The 21,754-nt window shown below is 41.2% G+C and overlaps 1 protein-coding gene and 1 long non-coding RNA gene across 2 annotated transcripts in view; one reads left to right on the top strand and one right to left on the bottom strand.

Annotated features, from left to right (window-relative positions):
- LOC133258445 (uncharacterized) overlaps positions 1 to 21,155 on the top strand; it is an 89,757-nt gene extending 68,602 nt beyond the window's left edge. The window contains exons 4-5 of the long non-coding RNA XR_009740025.1: positions 8,965 to 9,051; positions 20,662 to 21,155. This is a non-coding gene — a long non-coding RNA (uncharacterized LOC133258445). The remainder of the gene's footprint in view (positions 1 to 8,964; positions 9,052 to 20,661) is intronic.
- The window catches only part of WIPF1 (WAS/WASL interacting protein family member 1), a 28,234-nt gene extending 6,992 nt beyond the window's left edge, over positions 1 to 21,242 (bottom strand). Inside the window, exons 1-6 of the mRNA XM_061434986.1 lie at positions 21,155 to 21,242; positions 17,886 to 18,015; positions 12,019 to 12,189; positions 8,001 to 8,771; positions 3,790 to 4,005; positions 2,949 to 3,062 (exon numbers count right to left, since the gene is read on the bottom strand). Coding sequence (XP_061290970.1) covers positions 2,949 to 3,062; positions 3,790 to 4,005; positions 8,001 to 8,771; positions 12,019 to 12,189; positions 17,886 to 18,015; positions 21,155 to 21,205 — 1,453 coding nt within the window. The 5' untranslated portion in view covers positions 21,206 to 21,242. The remainder of the gene's footprint in view (positions 1 to 2,948; positions 3,063 to 3,789; positions 4,006 to 8,000; positions 8,772 to 12,018; positions 12,190 to 17,885; positions 18,016 to 21,154) is intronic.
- Between the last annotated feature and the right edge of the window lie 512 nt (positions 21,243 to 21,754).

Below are 21,754 nucleotides of genomic sequence, written 5' to 3'. Positions count from 1 at the left end.
AACTGTGGTGTTGGAGAAGACTCTTGAGAGTCCCTTGGACTGCAAGGAGATCAAATCAGTCAATCCTAAAGGAAATCAGTCCTGAATATTTATTGGAAGGACTGATGTTAAAGCTGAAACTCCAATACTTTGGCCACCTGATGTGAAGAACTGACTCACTGGAAAAGACCCTGTTGCTAGGAAAGATTGAAGGCAGGAGAAGGGGACGACAGAGGATGAGATGACTGGTTGGCATCACTGACTCTATGAACATGAGTTTGGGTAAGCTCTGGGAGTTGGTGATGGACAGGGAAGCCTGGCATGCTGCAGTCCACGGGGTCACAAAGAGTCAGACGCAACTGAGCGACTGAACTGAACTGAATGATTAGTGATGTTGAGCATCTTTTCATGTGTTTATTAGCAATCTGTATATCTTCTTTCAAGAAATATCTATTCAAATATTCAACTCATTTTAAAAATTGGGTTTTGTTGTTGAGTTGCAGGAATTCTTTATATATTCTAGATATTAATCTTTTATCAGATATATGATTTGCAAATATTTTATTTCATTTCATGGGTTGTCTCTTCTCTGTCTTGATGGTGTTCTTTTAAAAACTATGCATATCTTTGGGCTATTAGCACACCATAACTTGGTTTAAAATCCATTCACAACTAAAAAGTTCATTTTTCCCATACACAATTTTTTTGAGGATCTTACAGGTGTCAGGCATAAAGCCAGGTGCTCAGATGCTGTGAGCAGGTCAATCAGGGACTCATGTCAATTAGGTAGGTCTGCTATGGCCACTGTTTTTAGACTCAGGTGGGCTGGCACTGACAAGATTCCTCAGCAGGCAGCCACTTTTCTGACAGAAACCAAAATAGCCCACTTAGGGATTTCTGAGTTAGGACAAATCTCTGACCAAGGGGAGGAGTTAGAGGAAAACACTGGCAGTCCATTATTTCACCTCTTCCTCTTTTTATCCCAACCAGGTCTTTTTTGGGCAGGGACCTGACGAAAGACTGCCTAGATGTAAGCCATCCATCTGTCACGAAGCCCTGACCATCAATTGATAACACCACAAATGGTTAGCACATCGAGGGCTGGCCTTGTGCAGAGCTGCAAGTAGGTTGTGCTATTTAGGGCTGTCTGGGTGCCCTACCAGGGCAGCTCTGCTCGGAGGAAGAGGCAGGTACAGGAGCAGGATAAAACCACTCCACAGCACTTTGTGTTAGAGATATGATCAGTTATATTATAAAATATTAAACATGCTTAATGCTAGAAATATTAAAGGTACAAGAACATTTTTGGAGAGCTGTGGAAATTAATTCACCAATTTAAGAAATATTTTTAAATGCCTACTGTATTTCAAGCTCTGTGCCACTTGCAGAAGACACAGTAGTGAGCAGGGACACAGTTCCAGTCCTCACGGTGCAGACAGTCATGAAGACAGGAGGTAGGGGGAAGGAATGTGTTCAGCTATTAAATTAAAAATCTAAAGGGGCTGGGGAGGATGGTTCTGTTACTGACTTAAATATATAAATAGCACAGATAGGGTGGGGTGAGGAGAGAGCAAACTCAAGAATATTTGTCACATGTGAAGACTTTTTCGCCAAAAATTTCAACCACCAACTCCTGCATGATAATTTTATTACAGTTATGCCTCTTTTACTAGGTATTATCTAGAATTCAGTACTCCACATAACTTTTTCTAGGACTTAAACTGGTCTTTTCAGTAAAATATTCTGTTTACTTTTGGCATTTTTTTTCAGGGAAAATTTTCTATAATATTTTCTAACTCTTTGAGTTCTTCAACAGAGGCACAAGGCAAAATTTGTCCATTTTTAATAACCCACTAGACGTATCTGGTATTGTGTGGTGATACCTAGCACAGCTGTAGTCCCTAGCTCTTCCTTTGACCCAAGACTGCCACCTATCATCTCCCCAAAGTCAGTGATTTTGCTTGTAACCAACCTTGACTTCAGCTGATACTAGTCTGCTCTAAAGCTGGGAACCAACCAACCAAAACTTGAGAACTATGTATTAAGAAAGAGTCAGTAGGTTCAGAGTATGTGAAGGAGTTCTGCTGGACAGTGAGCACAAGGCTAGGGATATGTGACAGCTGTTTGACATGCTCATACACTTTTTCTCCACACATTTGTGGCTTGGGAGTTTGGTTCTGAAGCTAACATTGTTATAAGACAGAGCCCCATCAAAGATATATGTATATTTCACACTAATTCTTCCTTAGCTGTATAAATTTTTTGTTAAAAAAAATCTAAATGTCCAATAATGGTAAACTAAATTATTATATGCTGACTTGATGGAATCCTGTAAAATAAAAACCAAGGGATAAAATAGGGAAGTATACGCTTAGCAATGTTATATAAATCTCATCGCCCAAAACTCATATTCTATAACTATATAATCAGAATTAGATAGATAAAAATTAAAGAGAACCTAGTAAAATGAAAATATCTGTTATGCAGAGAAATTATAGGCATACTTAAAATTTTCATGTAATGCTCTGTAAATTTATATTTAAAAGATCAAAACAGTTACAGTGAGTTTTTTTTTTTTTTTTATAACTAATGAGACATTCTGCCAGTCTCAAAACTAGGAGGAATAGAAGAGACTCTAACTGTGCCATCTTTAGGAAGATCAAAATGGGGAAAGATTGTCCAAATAACCAAAATAATAAAATTTAACCTACTAGCAAACTAAAGGTATTTTGAACTTATAATGACACATTAAAATAATCGCTTCTCATATGCATTCTGGATGTCTCTATTTTCGTCAATGAACGTAGAAGGAGAGTTTACCATTTAAATGGTTCCAAATCCAGGAGTAATTTCTCGGAAATCTCCCCGCTCCAGACAAGAGACCTGGATTTCCTACACAACCCTCAGTTGTGTGTGACCCAGGCTACTCAAGTATGAAGCCATCTAAAAGCCCTTGTAGAAATACTCACTTCGGCTTTCATTTCTCGCCAGTTTACTGGGATAACTTTTGGTTGTTGGTACATATGGCTCTGGAGGTGGCAAATCAGAAATCGGATGGAAGTAAAATCTGCTTTCCCACTCATCTGAGGGAGAGAAACAAACAGTTATCTTCAGTAACAGACAATCTGCTCTGAAGACTAATATAATGAAAGACACAGAATGAAATAGAACAGCAGAGATCACATCTGGTTTTACATCTAGAAGTTTAGAGAAAAGCCCCAAATGCTACCAATGTCACTGACTACTGCAAATTAAATTACAGTGTCATTTATCACTGTCAGTGATAAAATGTACTGGTCTGCGAATCAAACCAAAGACAGATCCAAGTGACTTTCGCTAGAGTGACTAGGACCCAGCCAGTTCCTCTCAGGAGATGGGGGCTGGGGTTTGGGATACTTTTCTTAATTATTCCTCCCCAGTGGAAAGAGTAACTGATAACAATGACAGGGATAAGCTGCTTAATACCTGCAGGCCATTAGGCCTCAAACCCATAGCAAACTGTCCAGAAAGGTAGGTAATAAGAAAGCAAGCTACAAAAATGGTTCTTTTCAGAATTCTAGAATCTTTGGAAAGTTAACCAAAATGAAACTCAAACAAGGAACAGAGAATAATGATCTGCCTTTTGCAAGGAAAAGGCGATTACTGTTTTTCATTTGAAATCATAGTGGCCCTAGAATGCTTAGATTAGTGCCGTGCAATGTGAACAGTGGAGGTCACACAAACAAGAAACGTTCATGCAAACACACAAACACACCTCCCACTCAGTTGCTGCCCCATTATAGCTTCCCAGGAGCTGGGACCACAGCTTACCTTCACATGAAGAATCTTGGAAGCCGTTTCTAATTGATGTTGATGGTGGAGGTGGGGGAGGTGCCCCAGTGCCAGGCCTTTCGGGAGGAAGGGGAGGCCGGGGCCCACTTCTGGGACTAGAATCTATTCCACTCCTGGACGGCAACTGAGGGGTGGCGGGCAGGGCCCGAGATGTGCTGCCGTTTCTGTTCGTTGGAGGAGGTGGTGGGAGAGGGCCTGAAGCCAAAGAAAAATGACATTTATTGCTATACCTTACATACCATGTTACTACTACCATCAACATGCAGTTACGGAGTGCCTGCTGGATACATGCCCTTTTACTTGAGAAAACAGAGAAATGGTGGAGACTTCCTAGGAGCTTTAGTCAAGAAATGAGGCACATATAAACACAAAAATGCACAAATGTACACACATGTGGAACAAATGCACACTGATGGCTAACTGGCTATTTGGCTTTGAGTCAGTATTGAGATTGGAGATGATGTAGTTGAGAACAGGTAATCATTTGTTTATAGTGACAACTGTGTACTTTAAAAACATTTAAAATTCCTTATAAACAGCTATTGAACTAGTTTCTGTGACATACTACTTATTAAGTAAATATTTTAAAAATAAGATAGTTATGAACTTATTTTAGGTCTCCAGAGGAATTAACTTTTTAAATGCAGAGTATTATTGCTAATTATACAAGCATGTTTCTGTGATGCATATGATCTATTTCCAGACAGAAGTGGGATCAGGAAACCAAATATCTGCCATCCTGAGATGAGCAGGAGTTCCTTCTTGGTTCTTCCTCTTAATCTGGGGAGGCAGATTAACACAGGGAGTGACAGTCAGCTAATCAATGTGTATGGTTATAAATGCTACTGCAGGACACTGACCCCACACAAGCTGATTATCCTATGGAATTTGATTTCCTGTCTACAAAAGAGCACCTTTCTCACTGCACTGTTGCCAGAAATAGTCAAAAAGCATATAAAAGGAACTTGAGCATTTCTCATGCAAATCAAAATGGCCTTAGTAGTTATGCCTGATTTTCAGCACTGTGTTCCACTAGCAAGATGCTGACATTTTATGTAAACACAACATCTTATGGTGCTATAAGTATAAATATCTTTTGTTAACTACAGATTCAAAATCCAACTAGAGGGCCTTATACTGAATGACCCACCCATGGAAGATATTCCTGCCTGGAAGTCTTGGCTCAGATCCCTAATGGAGGTGGGAGGCACACCTAGCCCTGGTTCATCTCAAGGAGTCTTCAGTGCCCCATCTGGCAGGGTTTATTTATTGCCTGATCTGCTTCTCAAAGCTGGAGTCCCAGTCAGTATAAGTAGATTCATAGGGGGAAGAAGTGGCTCATATGCTGTGGGCTTAAAGGCAGTGGTAGTACTACCTCATACTGTCACTAAATGCAAACTAGACTTCCAATACTATGGGACCTGGTACTGCGTAACCTCATCAACCCCAACATCTCTCTTTAAAAGTAACTGTTCATGTTCCTAACTGTCCAACCTTTTAGCCCCAAGATACAAACCTAGGCAAGCATAACAGAAAAGAAAACAGATTTCTATTTCCTGCTGGCAGCATAATAATAAAAACGATCATTGACTCTTGTGAGTTTCTTGGACTGCAAGGAGATCCAACCAGTCCATCCTAAAGGAAATCAGTCCTGAATATTCATTTGAAGGACTGATGCTGAAACTCCAATACTTTGGCCACCTGCGGTGAAGAACTGACTCATTTGAAAAGACCCTGATGCTGGGAAAGATTAAAGGCAGGAGGAGAAGGGGACGTCAGAGGACGAGATGGTTGGATGGCATCACTGACTCAATGGACATGAGTTTGAGTAAACTCCAGGAGTTGGTGATGGACAGGAAGGCCTGATGTGCTGCAGTCCATGGGGTCGCAAAGAGTCAGACAAGACTGAGCAACTGAACTGAACTACATGCAGGGAAATAAGACAACTACTTTACACACTTGTCTCATTTAATTCTGATGATAACCCTGAGGAGTGTCAGGATAGCAGGCAAGGCCTCAGAAATACTGGAAGATTAAAACCTCAAGTCAGGAAGCTAGTGAATGCAAGAATAGGATATGACTCCATTCTGTCAAATTCTAAAGCACTCCCTTAACAATGAAGCCAAACCTCCTCTGAAAATATAGATGGCCCTTGACGACTACTCATAGGTTCCCTGTGGAAACGTAAATTGGTGGGTATTTTTAGAGGCCTATTTGGCAATACCTATGAAATCCATAGTTTACTAGGCATATCCATTGTCCTAGAAATCCCATTCCTAGAAATTTTTCCAAAAGAAATACACAGAGGTGTGCACAAATATTTAGCTCTAAGAATGTATCTCTGAATTATCTGCAACAGCAAAACTCTAGAGATGGCCTGTATGAACACATTGACTAATAAATAAGCCAAGGTACTCATGTGGGATTTAATATTATGCAGCCATTATAAGTCAGGTTGTAAAAGAACAATTAATCATATCAAGAAAATGTTAGTGAGATACTGTTAAATAAAAGCAAATTAGCCAACTGATACTGATTTTGCAAACTTTGATATACATGCATTTAAAAAAGACAGGGTATCTAAAAAATGTTACATCTAAATGTTGGTGATGGCAGAATTATAGATGATTTTTATTTTCTTTTATTCTTTTATGCATTTCTATAATAAATAGGTATGACTTATGTAATTGAAAGAAACAACAAATATGTATCACTGCCTATCCTACTTTGGGGAATATTTAATCTGTTGATTCAGTCATTTGGTAGAAGAAGATAGCTCCTCAACCACGCTGGGGGTTTTGGATAATGAGAAAACAACACACTTCATTCATCTGACTGTTGTTCTTATTTGTTCTCTGAAGCATCCTTAATGAGATGACACCGTGTCTAGACTGAATAGACTAGCCACTTTTTGTATTTGTAGCTGACTCTCCCTGGCAAAGTGGTTTGAAGGAGTGGTTCTCAAACTTTGTGACACATTACAGTCACTGGGGAGCTCCCTCATATCCTGGTGCCCAGTTTTCAACCCAGACAAATCAAACCAGAAACCCTGGGGTACAAACCCAGGCATCATCATTTTTAAAGCTCACCAGGTGATTCCAGTATGTGGTCAAGTTTGAGGATTACTGGTGAAAAAATGGTGTTTATTAGGTTCTTGATGTCAGAGCAAGAAAAGTCAGTCAGCTTCTCACAGAAAAAAATGACCCATTTCCAAACATCCATACAATTTAACATGTATGGTTAAATTTAAAAATGAGGTAACTTTTTAATCTGTCAATAACCAACAGAAAACAAAAAAGCAACTATCACAAGTAGGAGAGAGATACAAACTCCTCACACTTCGTATACTGTGAAGGTTCTGCCCTTAGATCCAGGTTTCTCAGCCCTGGGTGTGGACACAGAAGGGCTTCAGTAGGTCCTCAACCATGAAACAGCAGGCAAATTGAGTTTATGCTTATGAGCATTTTTATGGAGAGAAGGTGGCCTTATAGGCCTTATACCTTTACCTAACTCTACAAGGGATCTCTGTGCCCAAGACATGAACAGATAGCAAAATGGACTCTGCTGTGACTTTACTGAGCATGGAAGTGGCCTCAAAGCTTGACCAATGAAGAGAAGTAGTACAGAAGTTCACTTGCTCTTAAACTGCCCTTCTTGGAATAATGGGCCCTCCTGCTGGAGATGGGAATTTAGTTCCCATCACTTTCACTTTTCACTTTCATGCATTGGAGAAGGCAATGGCAACCCACTCCAGTGTTCTTGCCTGGAGAATCCCAGGGAAGGGGAGCCTGGTGGGCTGCCCTCTATGGGGTCACACAGTGGGACACGACTGAAGCGACTTAGCAGCAGCAGCAGCAAGACAGCAGAAATTCCCTTCCAGGAGAGGAGGCAGAACTTCAGATGGAAGGTGAGTTGCCTATTCTTAATTTAACTCACTTGGGATCATTTCACTTCATTAGTTACACAGTCACCTCACTTTTAAAACATGGACAGAAATATTGGCCTGCACTCTCCTCAGAGATTTAAGGGAGGTCAAGAGGAAGTCACATGGGCTATGTGTCTTCAAAGGTCAGAGCAGTCTGAGGGTTCACTGAAGCCCTTGTCAGGCTCCCCTCCTCTGAGCTTGATGGTGACATGTGGGCTGGCTGGGAGGCAGGGGAACAGCTCACCGCGGTCCGATCTGGCCATACCTGATCTGCCCGGTGGGTCCCTCACCGGAGGAGGGGGTCTCTCACTGGGCGGGGGTGGAAGAGGGCCCGACCGTCCTGATGAAGGTAAAGGAGGCGCCGACGACGACAGGGACACGTTCCTCTGCGGGAGCCTCGGGATTTCGTCGCCACTGCCGCTGGACACGGGGGGCAGCGGAGGAGGGCCCGGCCGGCTGGGGGGCGGAGGCGGCGGGGCCTGCGAGGAGGAGGACGGCCGCGGGGTGGACGGCACCGGGGGCTTGCTGTTCTGAGGGGGAGGCAGCGGCACCGACTCCCTGTGGATGGAGGGTCTGTTGCCCACCGGAGGAGGCGGAGGAGGGGGCTTGTCATCCAAGGCCCTGCTCGGAGTAGGAGGCAGGGGAGGCCTAGTGGAGAAAGGCGTGGAGGAGCCTGAGGGGGTGTGACGGATGGAGCCTCCTCCGAAAGCAGCACCTCGGTTTCCGGGGAAAGGGGGAGGGGTCAGCCCAGGACTGGACTGCCGGGGAGCCCCCAGCACTAGGGGGGTCCCCCGGTTGTGCAGACTTGACTGACTGGGTCTTGGAGTATTAGGCACTGGAGGGGGGATGTTATCAGGCTTTGCGCCCACTTCGGGTCTCGGGGGAGGCATTCGGTTCCTCTGAGGCTCTGGGGGTCCGCTTCTGTGGCCTGCAGGAGGCACAGGGAACCTCCCTGGGCCGCTTGGGGGTGTGAAAGGTTTGGCGGATGTGGCTCTTCCTCCTGGTGGCAAGATTGGAGGTCGGCTTCCTCCGGACTCTGAAGAACAGGAAAAAAGCCGGAAAGTTAGGACCCTGAAAGGAAATCAGAGAACTAGAGTATATTGCCAGCTACTGGAAGCCCTTTCCTAGATGCTGTAAACTACAGGAAACTATTATTTATATAAATGGGGCTTCAGTGTGTCCTTCCTGGAGGCAGAGCAATAGATCACAGGTCTCTGTTTTTCTTCTAGTCCCAGATTCTACAACCCATCAGCTTTCAAAGGGGTTCTGGAGCACTCTCTTGGAATTTTGGATGGACAAAAACCAGGATGATGTTGGTAAGAGTTCTGGAGAGATCGCTGTTCATTACAAGAGGTCACGAACAGAATGGGACTGCTACCGGTGGTTTCTGCTAAGGATTTTCTTTTCTCCCCATCACTATCCCAGTCCTCCCACCCTGTATCTCACATTTGAAAAATAATTTAGCCATCTTAGGTGAAGTTATCCCAATATAAGTTTCTATATGGGAGGGCTTACCTAGCCCCTTTGTAAAGAAATGTGCAAGAGAGGATGGGAAAAATATAATGGAAGAATTATGGCTGAAATAAGAAGCTGAAAAGGAAAAAAGAAGCTGTTGAAGTTTAATTGAAAGAGCTGACACCAGGAAGTGGTCTTAATCTGGAAACAAGTAGGCAACTATACAGTTTTTTCCCTAGTAGGTCGTTCCACTTCAATAATATAGGACAGAACCACCCTACTAAATAATTAATGTTCGACTGCTTTGGTTCAACAAAGGGCAGAACTAAAGAGGAACCAAAGTTATGGAAAAATTCAAATCACTACTGCATAGTCCCTTGCAACCCAAACTAATCTTTAAAAAATGCTTAGCCTGAAAACTCCTACCAGTTCAAACATGCACCAGTTATTTATTGAGTATCCGCTATACTATAAACGAACCAATATTCTAGATGCTAGAGGCAGAGGAGTAAACAAAATAGAAACAATCCAGTTCTCTTGTAGTTTATGTTCTTAGGGGGGAGATGAACAAAAACCCGGTACACATAAATATTTTCAGATCATTATAAGTACTAAAAAGAAACTAAAATAGGCTGATGACATGGAGAGTGCTAGAGAGGCCAGGATAGGTGGAAATGGCTGGGGATGGCTCCTCTGGGGATGTGACATTTGGTGACATTTTCCAAGGCCAGGCATGGAAAGGAGGAAGAGAGGTGCTTCAAATGGAGTGTCAGCAGGTACAGAGGCCCTGAGGTGGAAGTAAGCTTAAGTGAAAAAAACCAAGGCTCATATTCCAGGGACACAGTGAGCACAGAGGAGAACACTGTCAAATGCAGCCTGAGTGGTCAGCAGAAGCCGGGTGATAAAGAGCCTTGTAGGCCAAAAGGAGTTCAGATTTCACCCAAAAGTCCAATGAGAAACATTTGGCTGGATTTATACAGTGGAGTAATGTGAACTCTAGAGAGAATTTTTTGTTTTGACTTTAGCACTAGAAATTAGTTATATTTTCCTTGGCTGTGTGGTATGTTTCTATGTCACCAACTTGTGATAAGTTTTATCTTCAAAGTTTGGAGTAAAGTGAAAGAAAGTGAAAGTGAAAGTCGCTTGGTTGTGTCCAGCTCTTTGTAACCCATGGACTATACAGTCCAGGGAATTCTCCAGGCCAGAATACTGGAATGTGTAGCCCTTCCCTTCTCCGGGCGATATTCCCAACCCAGGGATTGAATCCAGGTCCCCCACATTGCAGGTGGATTCTTTACCAGCTGGGCAACAAGGGAAGCCCAAGAATACCAGAGTGGGTAGCCTATCCCTTCTTCAGTGGATCTTCCCGACTCAGAAATTGAACCAGGGTCTCCTGCACTGCAGGTGGATTCTTTACCAACTGAGGTATCAGGGAAGCCCTAAAGGTACAGTTATTATACAGATCTACATCTACATGTATGACCCAATATGCAAATTGTATACTGTGAAAGTATACACTTCTGGTACACCATTTTGTGCACTAACTTCAATTCCATCTTCATTTAATTATTTTACTTCCAGTTGTCTCTTGCCTAAATTTCCTCACTTACTATTAGAGTACTGAATGTATGCATATGTCTGCTGCCTCAAGACCTTTCAGCAGGTTTTAAATATACAAATTTTAAATGCAGGCCTAGTAAGAAGGCAGTGGCATCCCACTCCAGTACTCTTGCCTGGAAAATCCCATGGATGGAGGGGCCTGGAAGGCTGCAGTCCATGGGGGCACTAAGGGTCGGGCACGACTGAGTGACTTCACTTTCACTTTTCCCTTTCATGCATTGGAGAAGGAAATGGCAACCCACTCCAGTGTTCTTGGCTGGAGAATCCCAGGGACGGGGGAGCCTGGTGGGCTGCTGTCTATGGGGTCGCACAGAGTCGGACACGACCGAAGCGACTTAGCAGCAGCAGCAGCAGTAAGATAAAATGTCTTTTATTAGTGAGTCTCCCTCTAGATTTTGACAATCCAAAACTAAAATAGTCAGCTAACGCTGAGGATTCAGTGCCTATATTTTCATGTGAATGTGAGAATTTCCCAGTGACATTTTAAAAGACCATAGAATTAAAAATAAAATTCTTCTAGCACAGTAAACATTAAAAAATAAAATTTCATGGAAAAATTTCTTGAGTTTCTGTCACAATCAGGGGAGAGCTTCACACACTCTGTAAGGTTTTTAATTTAGGCATGACCAGGTTCAACTTTTCTTTCTGCCATTCTGTTCATAACATTCCTGTAGGACCCATTTCCATGGCTTCCTGCAGAGAATACTAGAATCGCTGGCCCTGAAATGGCAAATGTCTGTCAGGCAAAATGCCTTTTTAGATTTTGTGAGATATGTAATTATATTCCATATGACATGCTCCACTGTGTGTTTGAAAAGAGACTCACAAGTATTTACTCCACTAGACAGCTAGGTCAGGCTACCTCACAAAGAAAGCTGAATCTGCCATGTCACCAGACAGAGTTTCCAGGGGTGGCTCTCATTTGCTCCTTCCTTTTCTTTCCAATCTAGCTCACCCTTTAGAAAAGTACAAAAAAGTACAAGTTTCCCCAAGGATACTGGGCAAATATTTTACAGCTCGATGGAGCTGTCTGATCCTGATTTAAAAAGAAAAAACGATGCTAAATAGAGTCCCTTTTATAAAACAGTTAGCATTTCAAGCAATCTAAAATGTTTTAAAGGGCATAGTGCCTCAGAGGGGATGCCAAATCTCAAACCGCCAGATTGCGCCTTGTCTTCGGTTAACTAAGGAAAGGAAATGCTCTTTACCATTCTCCCTGTTGGCTGTGGATCTCAGCTTCGGCATTCCAGCCTGGAACAGTCCTCCCAAACCGGGTGGTCCACCTCCACCAAAATTTCCACCACCTCCTCCGCCACCTCCACCATAGCTACCGCCGCCACCACCACCACCGCCACCGCCAGCAGCAGCTCCTTTGGGTTCTGTAGAAGGAAGAAGACACATTCTTTTCACATGTATGAAGACACTGCCAGAGGACTTCACCAGTCCTGGCCCAAGTAAACAATGATACAGCAGGAAGCTGGCTGACCCTAAGCCCATGGTGGACAACTGGGATTTCATTAAAGGGTAGGATTTTAAGGACTCACCCTATTTCCAGTCAGAAGAGCAGAGGTTCTTTCTACTCCAGGGCTATCTCAAGCCCTGTGGTGGAAGAATCAGCAATAGATAATGTCTTTCCTCTACCTGGCTCACTGCCATATGAATTAATAATATCTATTTGTTCTGTATCAGAAGATTTGGCAAATAAACGTATCTTCAAAGAAAGAATGTGTTAAGGGAGGAGAAGATGCAATAAAAGGTGAGAAGAAAGGAACAGGTAAAAATAGAAGAAAGTAAAATATCCCATAATTTTGCTTCATGGAAATACCCGCTGTTTTTGTATATTTTTTCCCCTGCCAGTTTTTTCACTGTATACACTTTTTTTTCTTAAAATCAAGACCAAATTCACTACATAGTTTTTAGTTTGCTTTTTTCACTCAATATTGTTAGCATTTCCCATGTTATTAAATATTCTCTGAAAACATGAGTTTAAAGGATTGCATTGTGTTTTAGAACATGAATGTGCTGTAATTTATTTAACCATTTACTTATTTGATGGCCTTTCAGGTTGATTTCAATTTTTTAATATCATAAAACCCAACAGTAGACTTTAACATTTTAAAAATTCTTCGCAACTTGAGACAATGTAAAGATTGTTTCATTTTGCATTTGTTGCCAAAAAAAAAATTGTGAAAGATTCTGAAATGGGCAGACCAACAAAAAGGGAAAAGAAGAAGAAAGAAAAGGATTACCAAGTATCCAGTTAGCCTTCTGGGTCATTTCCCATTGCCTTTGAGTTAGTCTATAACTCTGTAAGTTGTAGAAAACTGAAAATAATGCGTATTTGTCCATAGAAATGCATATTGGCTGTGTTCAGTGTAATTCAACTGATTATTGACCTATTTTACACCTATTTGCAAATTCATTTCAACACTCACCTGCTTGCATATGTGTGGTACTTATAATTCTCCTTTGAATTGATAATATCATATTGGTTCCCTCATTAAATTAATGAGCTAAAGAAAATATTTGATATATGTTTATTTTATATCCATATTACAGCCATGATTTTACCCTCTTAATAAAACTATCTCTTAACAATTTATGTATGTATATTTTATGAGGCTAGTGAGTGAGTGAAGTCACTCAGTCGTGTCTGACTCTTTGCGACCACAAAGAGTTGCAGGCAGACACTTTAACCTCTGAGCTACCAGGAGTACTGTTTAAAGTTCTACCCCTGGAAAACCTTGTTGAGTCTTTGATAAGTATTACATGATATCTACACAATAATCTGAGAGAACTGACACTTTTATGATATTTAGACTTTATAGAAACATGCTATGTTTTCCCATGTGTTCTGATTCATTCAGTAAAATTTTATAATTTTTGTAATGAGAGTCACCCATATTTCTTTCAGGGTTACTTCATATACATTTTTGTTGAAATGATGAATGTTTTTGCTACTATAGTTTGGATATGGTTATTATTGGCATCAGGAAATTTCATTTGATATCTAATAAATCACTTTGCATTTTCAAAATTAAAATGTATTAATTTTTTACCTTGGATTTTCTGAGCTTCTCTGATGGCTCAGATGGTAAAGATTCTGCCTGCAATGCAGGAGGCCTGGGTTCAATCCCTGGATCAGGAAGACCTCCTGGAGAAGGGCATGGCAACCCACTCCAGTATTCTTGCCTGGAGAATCCCCATGGACAGAGGAGTCTGGTGGGCACAGTGCATGGGTCACAAAGAGTTGGACACAACTGAGTGACTAACACTTTCCTTTGGATTTTCTAATAGACAAATGGTCTGCAAATCACAAAGGTTTTACCTCCTCTTTTCTAACAGTTGTATATCTTATTTCTCTTTTATATAAGAAATTACTTAGATGACTGAGTTTCCATAATAAGGTTATTAATGTTTTATTAATTTAAAGATGGTTTATTTTAAAATAATTATAAAGAATAAATATACATTATATATTTATCTTAAAAGTAAATTATTAATGTCACTAGTACTATAAAACTAAGTAAATAATATTTTGCTTTTAATGAAAATTACTCTAAATGTAATGTCTAAATGTAAATGTCATTTACTCTAGAGTGAATGACATTTACTCTAATGTTTCAAAGTTACATATTGACTGTTGGTTTGAAATAACTTTTTTCTTCTAAATATTCATAGTTAGCAAGGATCGTTCCACTCTGGGTTTTTAAGACTATTTTTATAGCATGGAATATTATTAAATGCCTATTTAGGATTTACTGAGATCATTATATAGTTTTCCTTATTTGGTATGATGGATATATGGACTTTCTAACATTAAAAATGAGATAAACCCTGGTCTTGGTAAATTATAAAATTATTATTTTTTAATACTGTATACTACTGAACTAGAGTCTTTGGGTTTTTAGTGTCCTTTCATCTATGATCATAAGTGGTCTATACGTAGTAGGGTTTCTTAACCTTGGAACTACTGACATTTTGGGTCAGATAATTCTTTGTCGTGAGTTCTCTGTTATTCTCTGTAGAATGTTTACAGCATCCCTGGCCTCTGCCCACTAGATGTCAGTAGGAACCCCTCCCTCAAGTTGTAGTAACTAAAAATGCCATTAGGCATTGCCACATGTCCCCTGAGACATTGATACACAGCTGCCTTTGTCATGTTTTGATATTAGGATCATGTTAGTCTCATTACACCTATCAGGTAGCTTTCCTGTCTGTGTTTAGGGATGATTTATATAGTGTTTGAATTAGCTATGTCTTAAAATCTGAATTTTCTGATAAAAATTATCTGGCTCTAAAGCTTTGTAGAGAAAAAGTAATTTGATAAAGTTTTCAACTTTTCCCTTGTTCATTGAGGCTTCATGAGTGATTTCTGGTAAATCTGTACTTTTCTTAAAAAATTAAGATTGCAAAATGTTTTAGCATATAATTTCATTGTCACATCCTTAATTTTAGAAAATCTGCTTTGAATCATTTATTTAATCTGCTTTCTGAGCTCTGTTTTATTCATTGATGTTTTCTTTTTTTCTGGATTAGATTTATTGTAAGTCTGTGTTGGCTCTGTACCTTTTCTAGGTGTAAGACTTTCTGGGATACTGATGGGAACTCTGCTAATAGAATAAACAATCTGATAATGAGCTCTCAAGAATTACTTCACACAATAAAATATATCAAATTAGAATCACAGTTTCTGGACATGTGTGTAAAATTGCTTCCATATAAAATTTAAAATTTTTACAAATTTTAATTATTGCCAGTAATATGAATAATGTCCTTGTCATTCAAATGTTATTCACTGATGAATGAAACATTTTGGAATACTACAGTTCATAGGACACCTTTATCTGGTATTGAACATTCAAAAAGAATGATGTACTGTTCTAACAGACATCATACATTAGTGTTCTTAACTCGCAGCATTTGTGCTGCTTTCAGATAGGGAAACTAAACTAGCCTCTGAGGTTAGCTAACTGGTCACTTTGTTAGCATTAAATTAAATTGCAGGACAAGGCTGACCTCAACATGCATAACCATGGTCAACATTTTAACATAGAGCCCAGGGAGGTTTTACCTGCAAACAATACAAAACCATGGATGAACTTTGCCACTTGTAAAGAGCTTGAGACAACAGTATTAGTGTCCAGTTAAGTTCCTGGACAATGAGGGCATGCGTTGGTTTGCATCTGGTGTCCACAAAGCCCAGTGCATTCTTAAACATCATTGAGCAGCTGAAAGGGAGAACTAACACTTATTTCCATTTTAATGAGAGAAGTGTATCTTGAAGAATATAATGAATTTCCACTAGTGGATTCAGAACTAGGCCCCAGACAGTCCATTCTCCTTCAACATCTAGGGACTTCACATCTACCTCTCCAGAGTCTGAGCTCCCTCTCATAGTGAGAGAACCACTGGGCTGTGTTCTGGAGGTTGGCAGTTTGCAGACAGAGTTCCTCTAGCCCCATAGCAGGCACCACGATTCAGTGGCATTGGATGTAGGCTCCCCAGACAGAACTGCCTGGGCTGGGCAACCCCCAGGGAGAACCTTGTGACAAAGATAAGGAAAACTAAGGGACTGATTATACAATAACCATACCATTTTGTGGGCATTTTACCCATTATAGATAAGAGTTTGTTGAAAGTCAAAGACCCCCTAGTTCCACTGAAGTGGGGTGCATTCTGATCTGTACCACCCTGCCCAGTAACAGAGCAGCACTCAAAGGCCTTTGTCATGACATTCCTCTTTCTACCTTCTTCCCACACCAGTGTTCTCACCTAACTCTCATCTTTCTCTTCCACTCATTAGGATTCCCTGGTAGCTCAGCTGGTAAAGAACCTGCCTGCAATGCAGGAAGACCCCAGTTCAATTCCCAGGTCGAGAAGATCTGCTGGAGAAGGGGTAGGCCACCCACTCCAGTGTTCTTGGGCTTCCCTGGTGGCTCAGCTGGTAAAGAATCCACCTGCAATGTGGGAGACCTGGGTTTGATCCCTGGGTTGGGAAGATCCCCCAGAGAAGGGAACAGCTACTCACTCCAGTATTCTGGCCTGGAGAATTCCCTGGACTAAAGTCCATGGGGCTGCAAAGAGTCAGATACGACTGAGTGACTTTCACTTTCACATCTCATAATTCTCATCTTTCTCTTCTACTCATTAGGCACTTTTCCTTGAAACTCTTCCTAAGCTCTTCTAATCCTCCAGTCGGCTAAAATCCTACATCATTATTCCCTTGTCTACAAAGCTCCCTCTGGTGATTTTTGGGCAGTCTATTTTCTATTGAGTCCAAGTGGGATCCATAGTCTAGGACAAATTCTGGGCATTGCTGGCTGGCAGTGGAAATGTCTAGGAGTGCAAGGAGATAGTCTTGAGGCCTGATAATTAACTTCTGGTAGATTCTAGTCATCTGTAATGTTTCATTCTGTTGTAAATGTTAATAAGTAGCCTTGTATGTTAGGTGCTTGTTTGTTTATACATACCCTATCTTATTCCAGGAAGTAGCTCAGATTTATCATGGATATAAGCAAAGTTGTGACCTCATTTCCTCTCTCTCCAACCTCCTAATAATCATATCTGTACACGTGAATTATACATTCCGGGCAACATAACACTCTCATAAGCACTGTCTCATTTGATGCTCACAACAAACATGTGAGGGCAGTGAAATAGCTATTATCTCCATTTTACAAATGGAGACAAAGGGTTGAAGATGGTCAGGGTTTAAATCTACATCCTTTGATTCCAAGACTAGGGCTCTTTCCATATTTCATGCTGCCTTTTGCTCTGTGGTAAGACAAGGGGTTAATTTCCAGAAAGTGTTGTAAGTGTTGTGAATAATTCAGAGAATCACTGCTGTGTGTGTCTTGGACAAAGAATTATTATACTGGCTTCCTGCAGCATTAGAGGGAACCCAGGCCAGAGCCATGGCCTACAATGAATGATACAGTCCCTTATTCTGCTAGCTTCACAGCTGTTGTTAACCAGAAAAAAAAAAACAAAAAACTTTTTTGGTGGGAAGGGTAGGGTTGATTGTTAGGTCATAAACCACTTATCTCCATGGAAAATAACTTTTTTTACTTACTGTCCAATATTGGTGCACTTCTGTCATTGGTGACTGTCTTCTTTAGTTTCTTCCCTTTGCTGATGTCAGAGAGCAGAGCATTTCTCCCAGCCTGCTCTGACTTACTCAAGGAAGGCTTTTCTGTATTGGCCTGAAAGGAAACCATGCAAACACGTATTCATCTTCTGAATTAACATCATGTACTACAGCACTCAGTGGGAACAGCTAGAGTATTGGAAGCTTGTTATTAAGGTTCTTGGCAATAGGCTGTAAATTCTCCACAAGTTTTAGACCCGATGTCATTCTTTTTAAGATCCAGACATTTGGGAGCAGATGCAGCAATAAATTACATTCATTTTTCATGCAGGAAGAGTCAGTCCCTGATCAAAGTCTCTGAAAATTCAGACCACAGTCTGGCGGTAACTGACAGAGCCAGGGTTGGGTGGCTAGAGACGAGAAGGGAATTTTAAGTCTGAGAGGAATCCGCAGGATTCTGTGAGGCTTCATCCTCTAGAATGTTCTCTGATGAATATATTCTCTTTCCTGTCTTTGGGAACTAACCTGGTGCAAGAGGAAAACTGCTTTTAGTAAAAAGGGTCAGCTGTATTTTTTTAATCCACCAAAATTTTAGAAAATTAATTCCCTCTGGTTACATTGCCAGATAATTTTTTCTTTTTAATTTAAGGCAGATTGGAGGTATAATACATATAGTTTTTACATTTTACAAATAGTAAAATCACCCTTTTAGTGTAAAGTCCTGTGAATTCTGACAAACTTATACAATCATGTAGCCATCAAGATACACAACATTTCCTTTACTTTCCAAACTCCCTTCATATCCTTCTGGCCTAAGGGGTTCCTCATGTGTAATCCCTTTTTACAAATTGTTTATTTTTTAATTCTTTTCCACTATGGTTTATTATAGGATATTAAATATAGTTCCCTAATCCTTTTGAAAGCTTACCTCCCAGAGGCTGCACAGTAGACAAAGGTGCTACTTTAAAACCTTTGGGTATTTTCTATGATTTCAGAATTTTGGGGAAAGTTCCTTACTGTGAAACTAGGATCTTGTTTTTCCAGAATTCTTTTGAGGAGCAGGGACAATAAGAGCCCAGCAAATGGACTCAGAAGGAGGCGTGTGCCTGTGTCTGTCACACTTGGAAACTGGCTTGGTCTGGCCTGGTCCCAGGCAGAGTCATCTTCCCCAAACCCAGAGGTGCTTCTGGCAGGCCTGAGAGTCCTTCGAGGGACTCTGAAAGGCTCTGACTTCAGATGTGCCAGGAAAGGCCACAGGGAGTAAACCTGGGCAAGTGTAGCTTGATACCTGACCCAGCTGTTTATTATAGTTAGAGGCAGAGGGAGAGTGCAGAAAACCCTGAAGCAGGTTGAACAGAAATCTCTGTGTTAAGCTGAAAGGGTCTTAAAATAATTAAGGTATTACTTGCTCATGATAATAACAGCTAACGTTTACATAGCTTTTACTATGGATCAGGAATCGTTTTTAGCATTTTATGTATATTAGTTCATTCGGTCCTCATCAACCCTGTGAGTTTATAGAGTCAAGGAAACTAAGGCACAGGGAAGTTAAATCATCGCTCGGGTCACCCAGCTCCTAAGAGAAGGAGCTCGGATTAAAAGCCTGGCAGCCTGGCTCCAGAGGCCAAGAGCCTGAGAGAAGGATGAACATGGGGTCCCAAATGCCTCTTCCCCAGATTGGGAAGATGTTAAAGAGTACAAACTTGCAACTAAAAGATGACTAAGCTCTGGAGATATAACTGCACAGCATAGTTATTAAAGTTAACAGTGCTGTATTATGCACTTCAAAGCTGTTAAGAGACCAGAACTTAAATGTTCTCACCACAAAAAAGAAATAATAATTATGTGATGTAATAGAGGCATTAGCTAAAACAACAGTGGCAGTTATATTGTAATACATAACTGTATCGATTCAACATGCTGTACACCTTAAACTTACACAATGTTATATGTCAATTATATCTCAGTTGAAAAAAATAGATAAAACGCCCTTTGCCTACTGACCTCCAACCCTCCTCTGAAGCAAGCCTGTTAAGAGCGTCTCGGCAGTCAGTTCCAGAAAGGTTCTTTGCATATACAGTTCACTTTTGCTAATGGGACCATCCTCTATTGCTGAAACTTGTTTTTATAACTTAACCATGCCTTGGACATCTTGGAAAGAGCTTTCTGAATTACCTATTGTCTTCATCCTAAAGATAAAAAAAACTGAGGCCTAAAGAGGGTAAATAACATGTCCATGTTGGTTTTCTTCATGGTTTTGGGTCAGCAACCCTCCTTGGCCTCCTGTTCTGCCTCAAAATTTATTGGTAACTCACTATTAAACCCTGGGTGTGCTAGTTATAATTTTTCAAATACACATTAAAATAAACACATGAGCATTAAAAAAAAAAAAAATCTAGGCATGAACTACCCAGCAGTGGTACACAACTATAATTTTCAGGAAATAAAAACTAGTTCTTCTATGTTCGCCAGATCAGAGCTTTTCAAACTCATTTTAGGGACGGATGAATTTTTAAGAAAAAAATTTCCAATCCATCATGGACCAATATTTTGTAAAATAACAATGAATTATTAGAAAAATGAATTAGTTTTAAAAAGACACACAAAATACAATCTTAGAAGCAATAGACACAACACCATTATCAGATTGCTCTAAACTACTCTAAATTTCCGTGTTTATTTTCGGGGGACTCTAACCAGGAGTTGGAGGATCACACTTGGAATAGCAACAAGCTAATTAATGGTCTGTTCTCCCAACTAGGGTCCAGCCTGAGACGGGCTAGAAAGAAGCCTGGGCAAAAGACTCTCTCTGAGCTTCAGTTTCCCCGAGTGAAGAGTGAAGGCATCGCGTGCTAGGGGTGCGTCTGGGAGCCTTTCCGGATTACTGCATGGAGGGCTGCTTGGAAGACGCTTCCTGGAAGAGGCTGCAGTAACTTCCGGGACATGTCCATCATGGGGCGGGATGGGCCCAGAGAATACTTTCCTTTGGAAAGTACACATGGAAACGTGAGGATGGACTTAAAGGGCAAAATAAGGGTTCTGCATGTGTCCTGTGCATTGTATGAGACTTTAAACTGCAAAACATTTTTTCTGCTGTATCTCAGGGTCTGGCTTACTCCAGCACCTGGAGAGCGTACCGTACCATTCATATTTAAGCCAGAACGTAAACACACTGAAAACTAACACTTGTGTGCCAGGTTCAAGTCTGTTTAGCTTGCTTCACACATGGATCATAGATGAGGAGAGCCACTCACCAGAGCAAACGTGGGCGGCGGCGGGGGCGCTGGAGGGGGCGGGACAGGCATCTTGAACAGTTAGCTTTCAACAGTCTGGCTGACAAATCTGTAAAACAAAACAGAAAGAAACAAAGCACCGTCACATATTAGATGTCTCAATAATTCTCTGTCCTAATCTTCCTTCCCCTTTTGCCTCAAAGGGACAGTCTGAGTTTCTATAAGAGGCGGGATTCCTTCACAACATGGCTAGGATGTTACTCTTCTGGAAGGATGCAGCCAGGGAAGATTCTCAGCCAGAGTGCCTGGAGATACTGTGAGCAAATCCCACCACCAGCAAAGCCGGTCGGGGAAGGCTCCTGGCCTGCAGCCCGAGGAAGCCGGGAGGTTATCAGGGAACTACCAGCAGTGCATCCCAGCCAAGACTGGCGTTCAAGTGGCTCCTCTCCCTCACTTGTCTCCCTGGCGCAGTCCTCTCCTGGGCTTGCCCACTCGGTGCCCCACAGCATTTCTTCTCTGTCAAGAGATTCCTGACATCTGTCTAGGTCTGAGTAGCTCCACAGGAATGTAAAGATAAATCTATTTCTGTTCTTGCCCTCGAAGTTCGTCCAATCCTCCAGG

Source organism: Bos javanicus, chromosome 2 (assembly GCF_032452875.1).
Source record: "Bos javanicus breed banteng chromosome 2, ARS-OSU_banteng_1.0, whole genome shotgun sequence".
In the NCBI taxonomy this organism is placed as follows: Eukaryota; Metazoa; Chordata; class Mammalia; order Artiodactyla; family Bovidae; genus Bos; species Bos javanicus.
The sequence above is the reverse complement of the archived record's forward strand: the minus strand, read 5'-3'. Positions and strand labels throughout refer to the sequence as shown.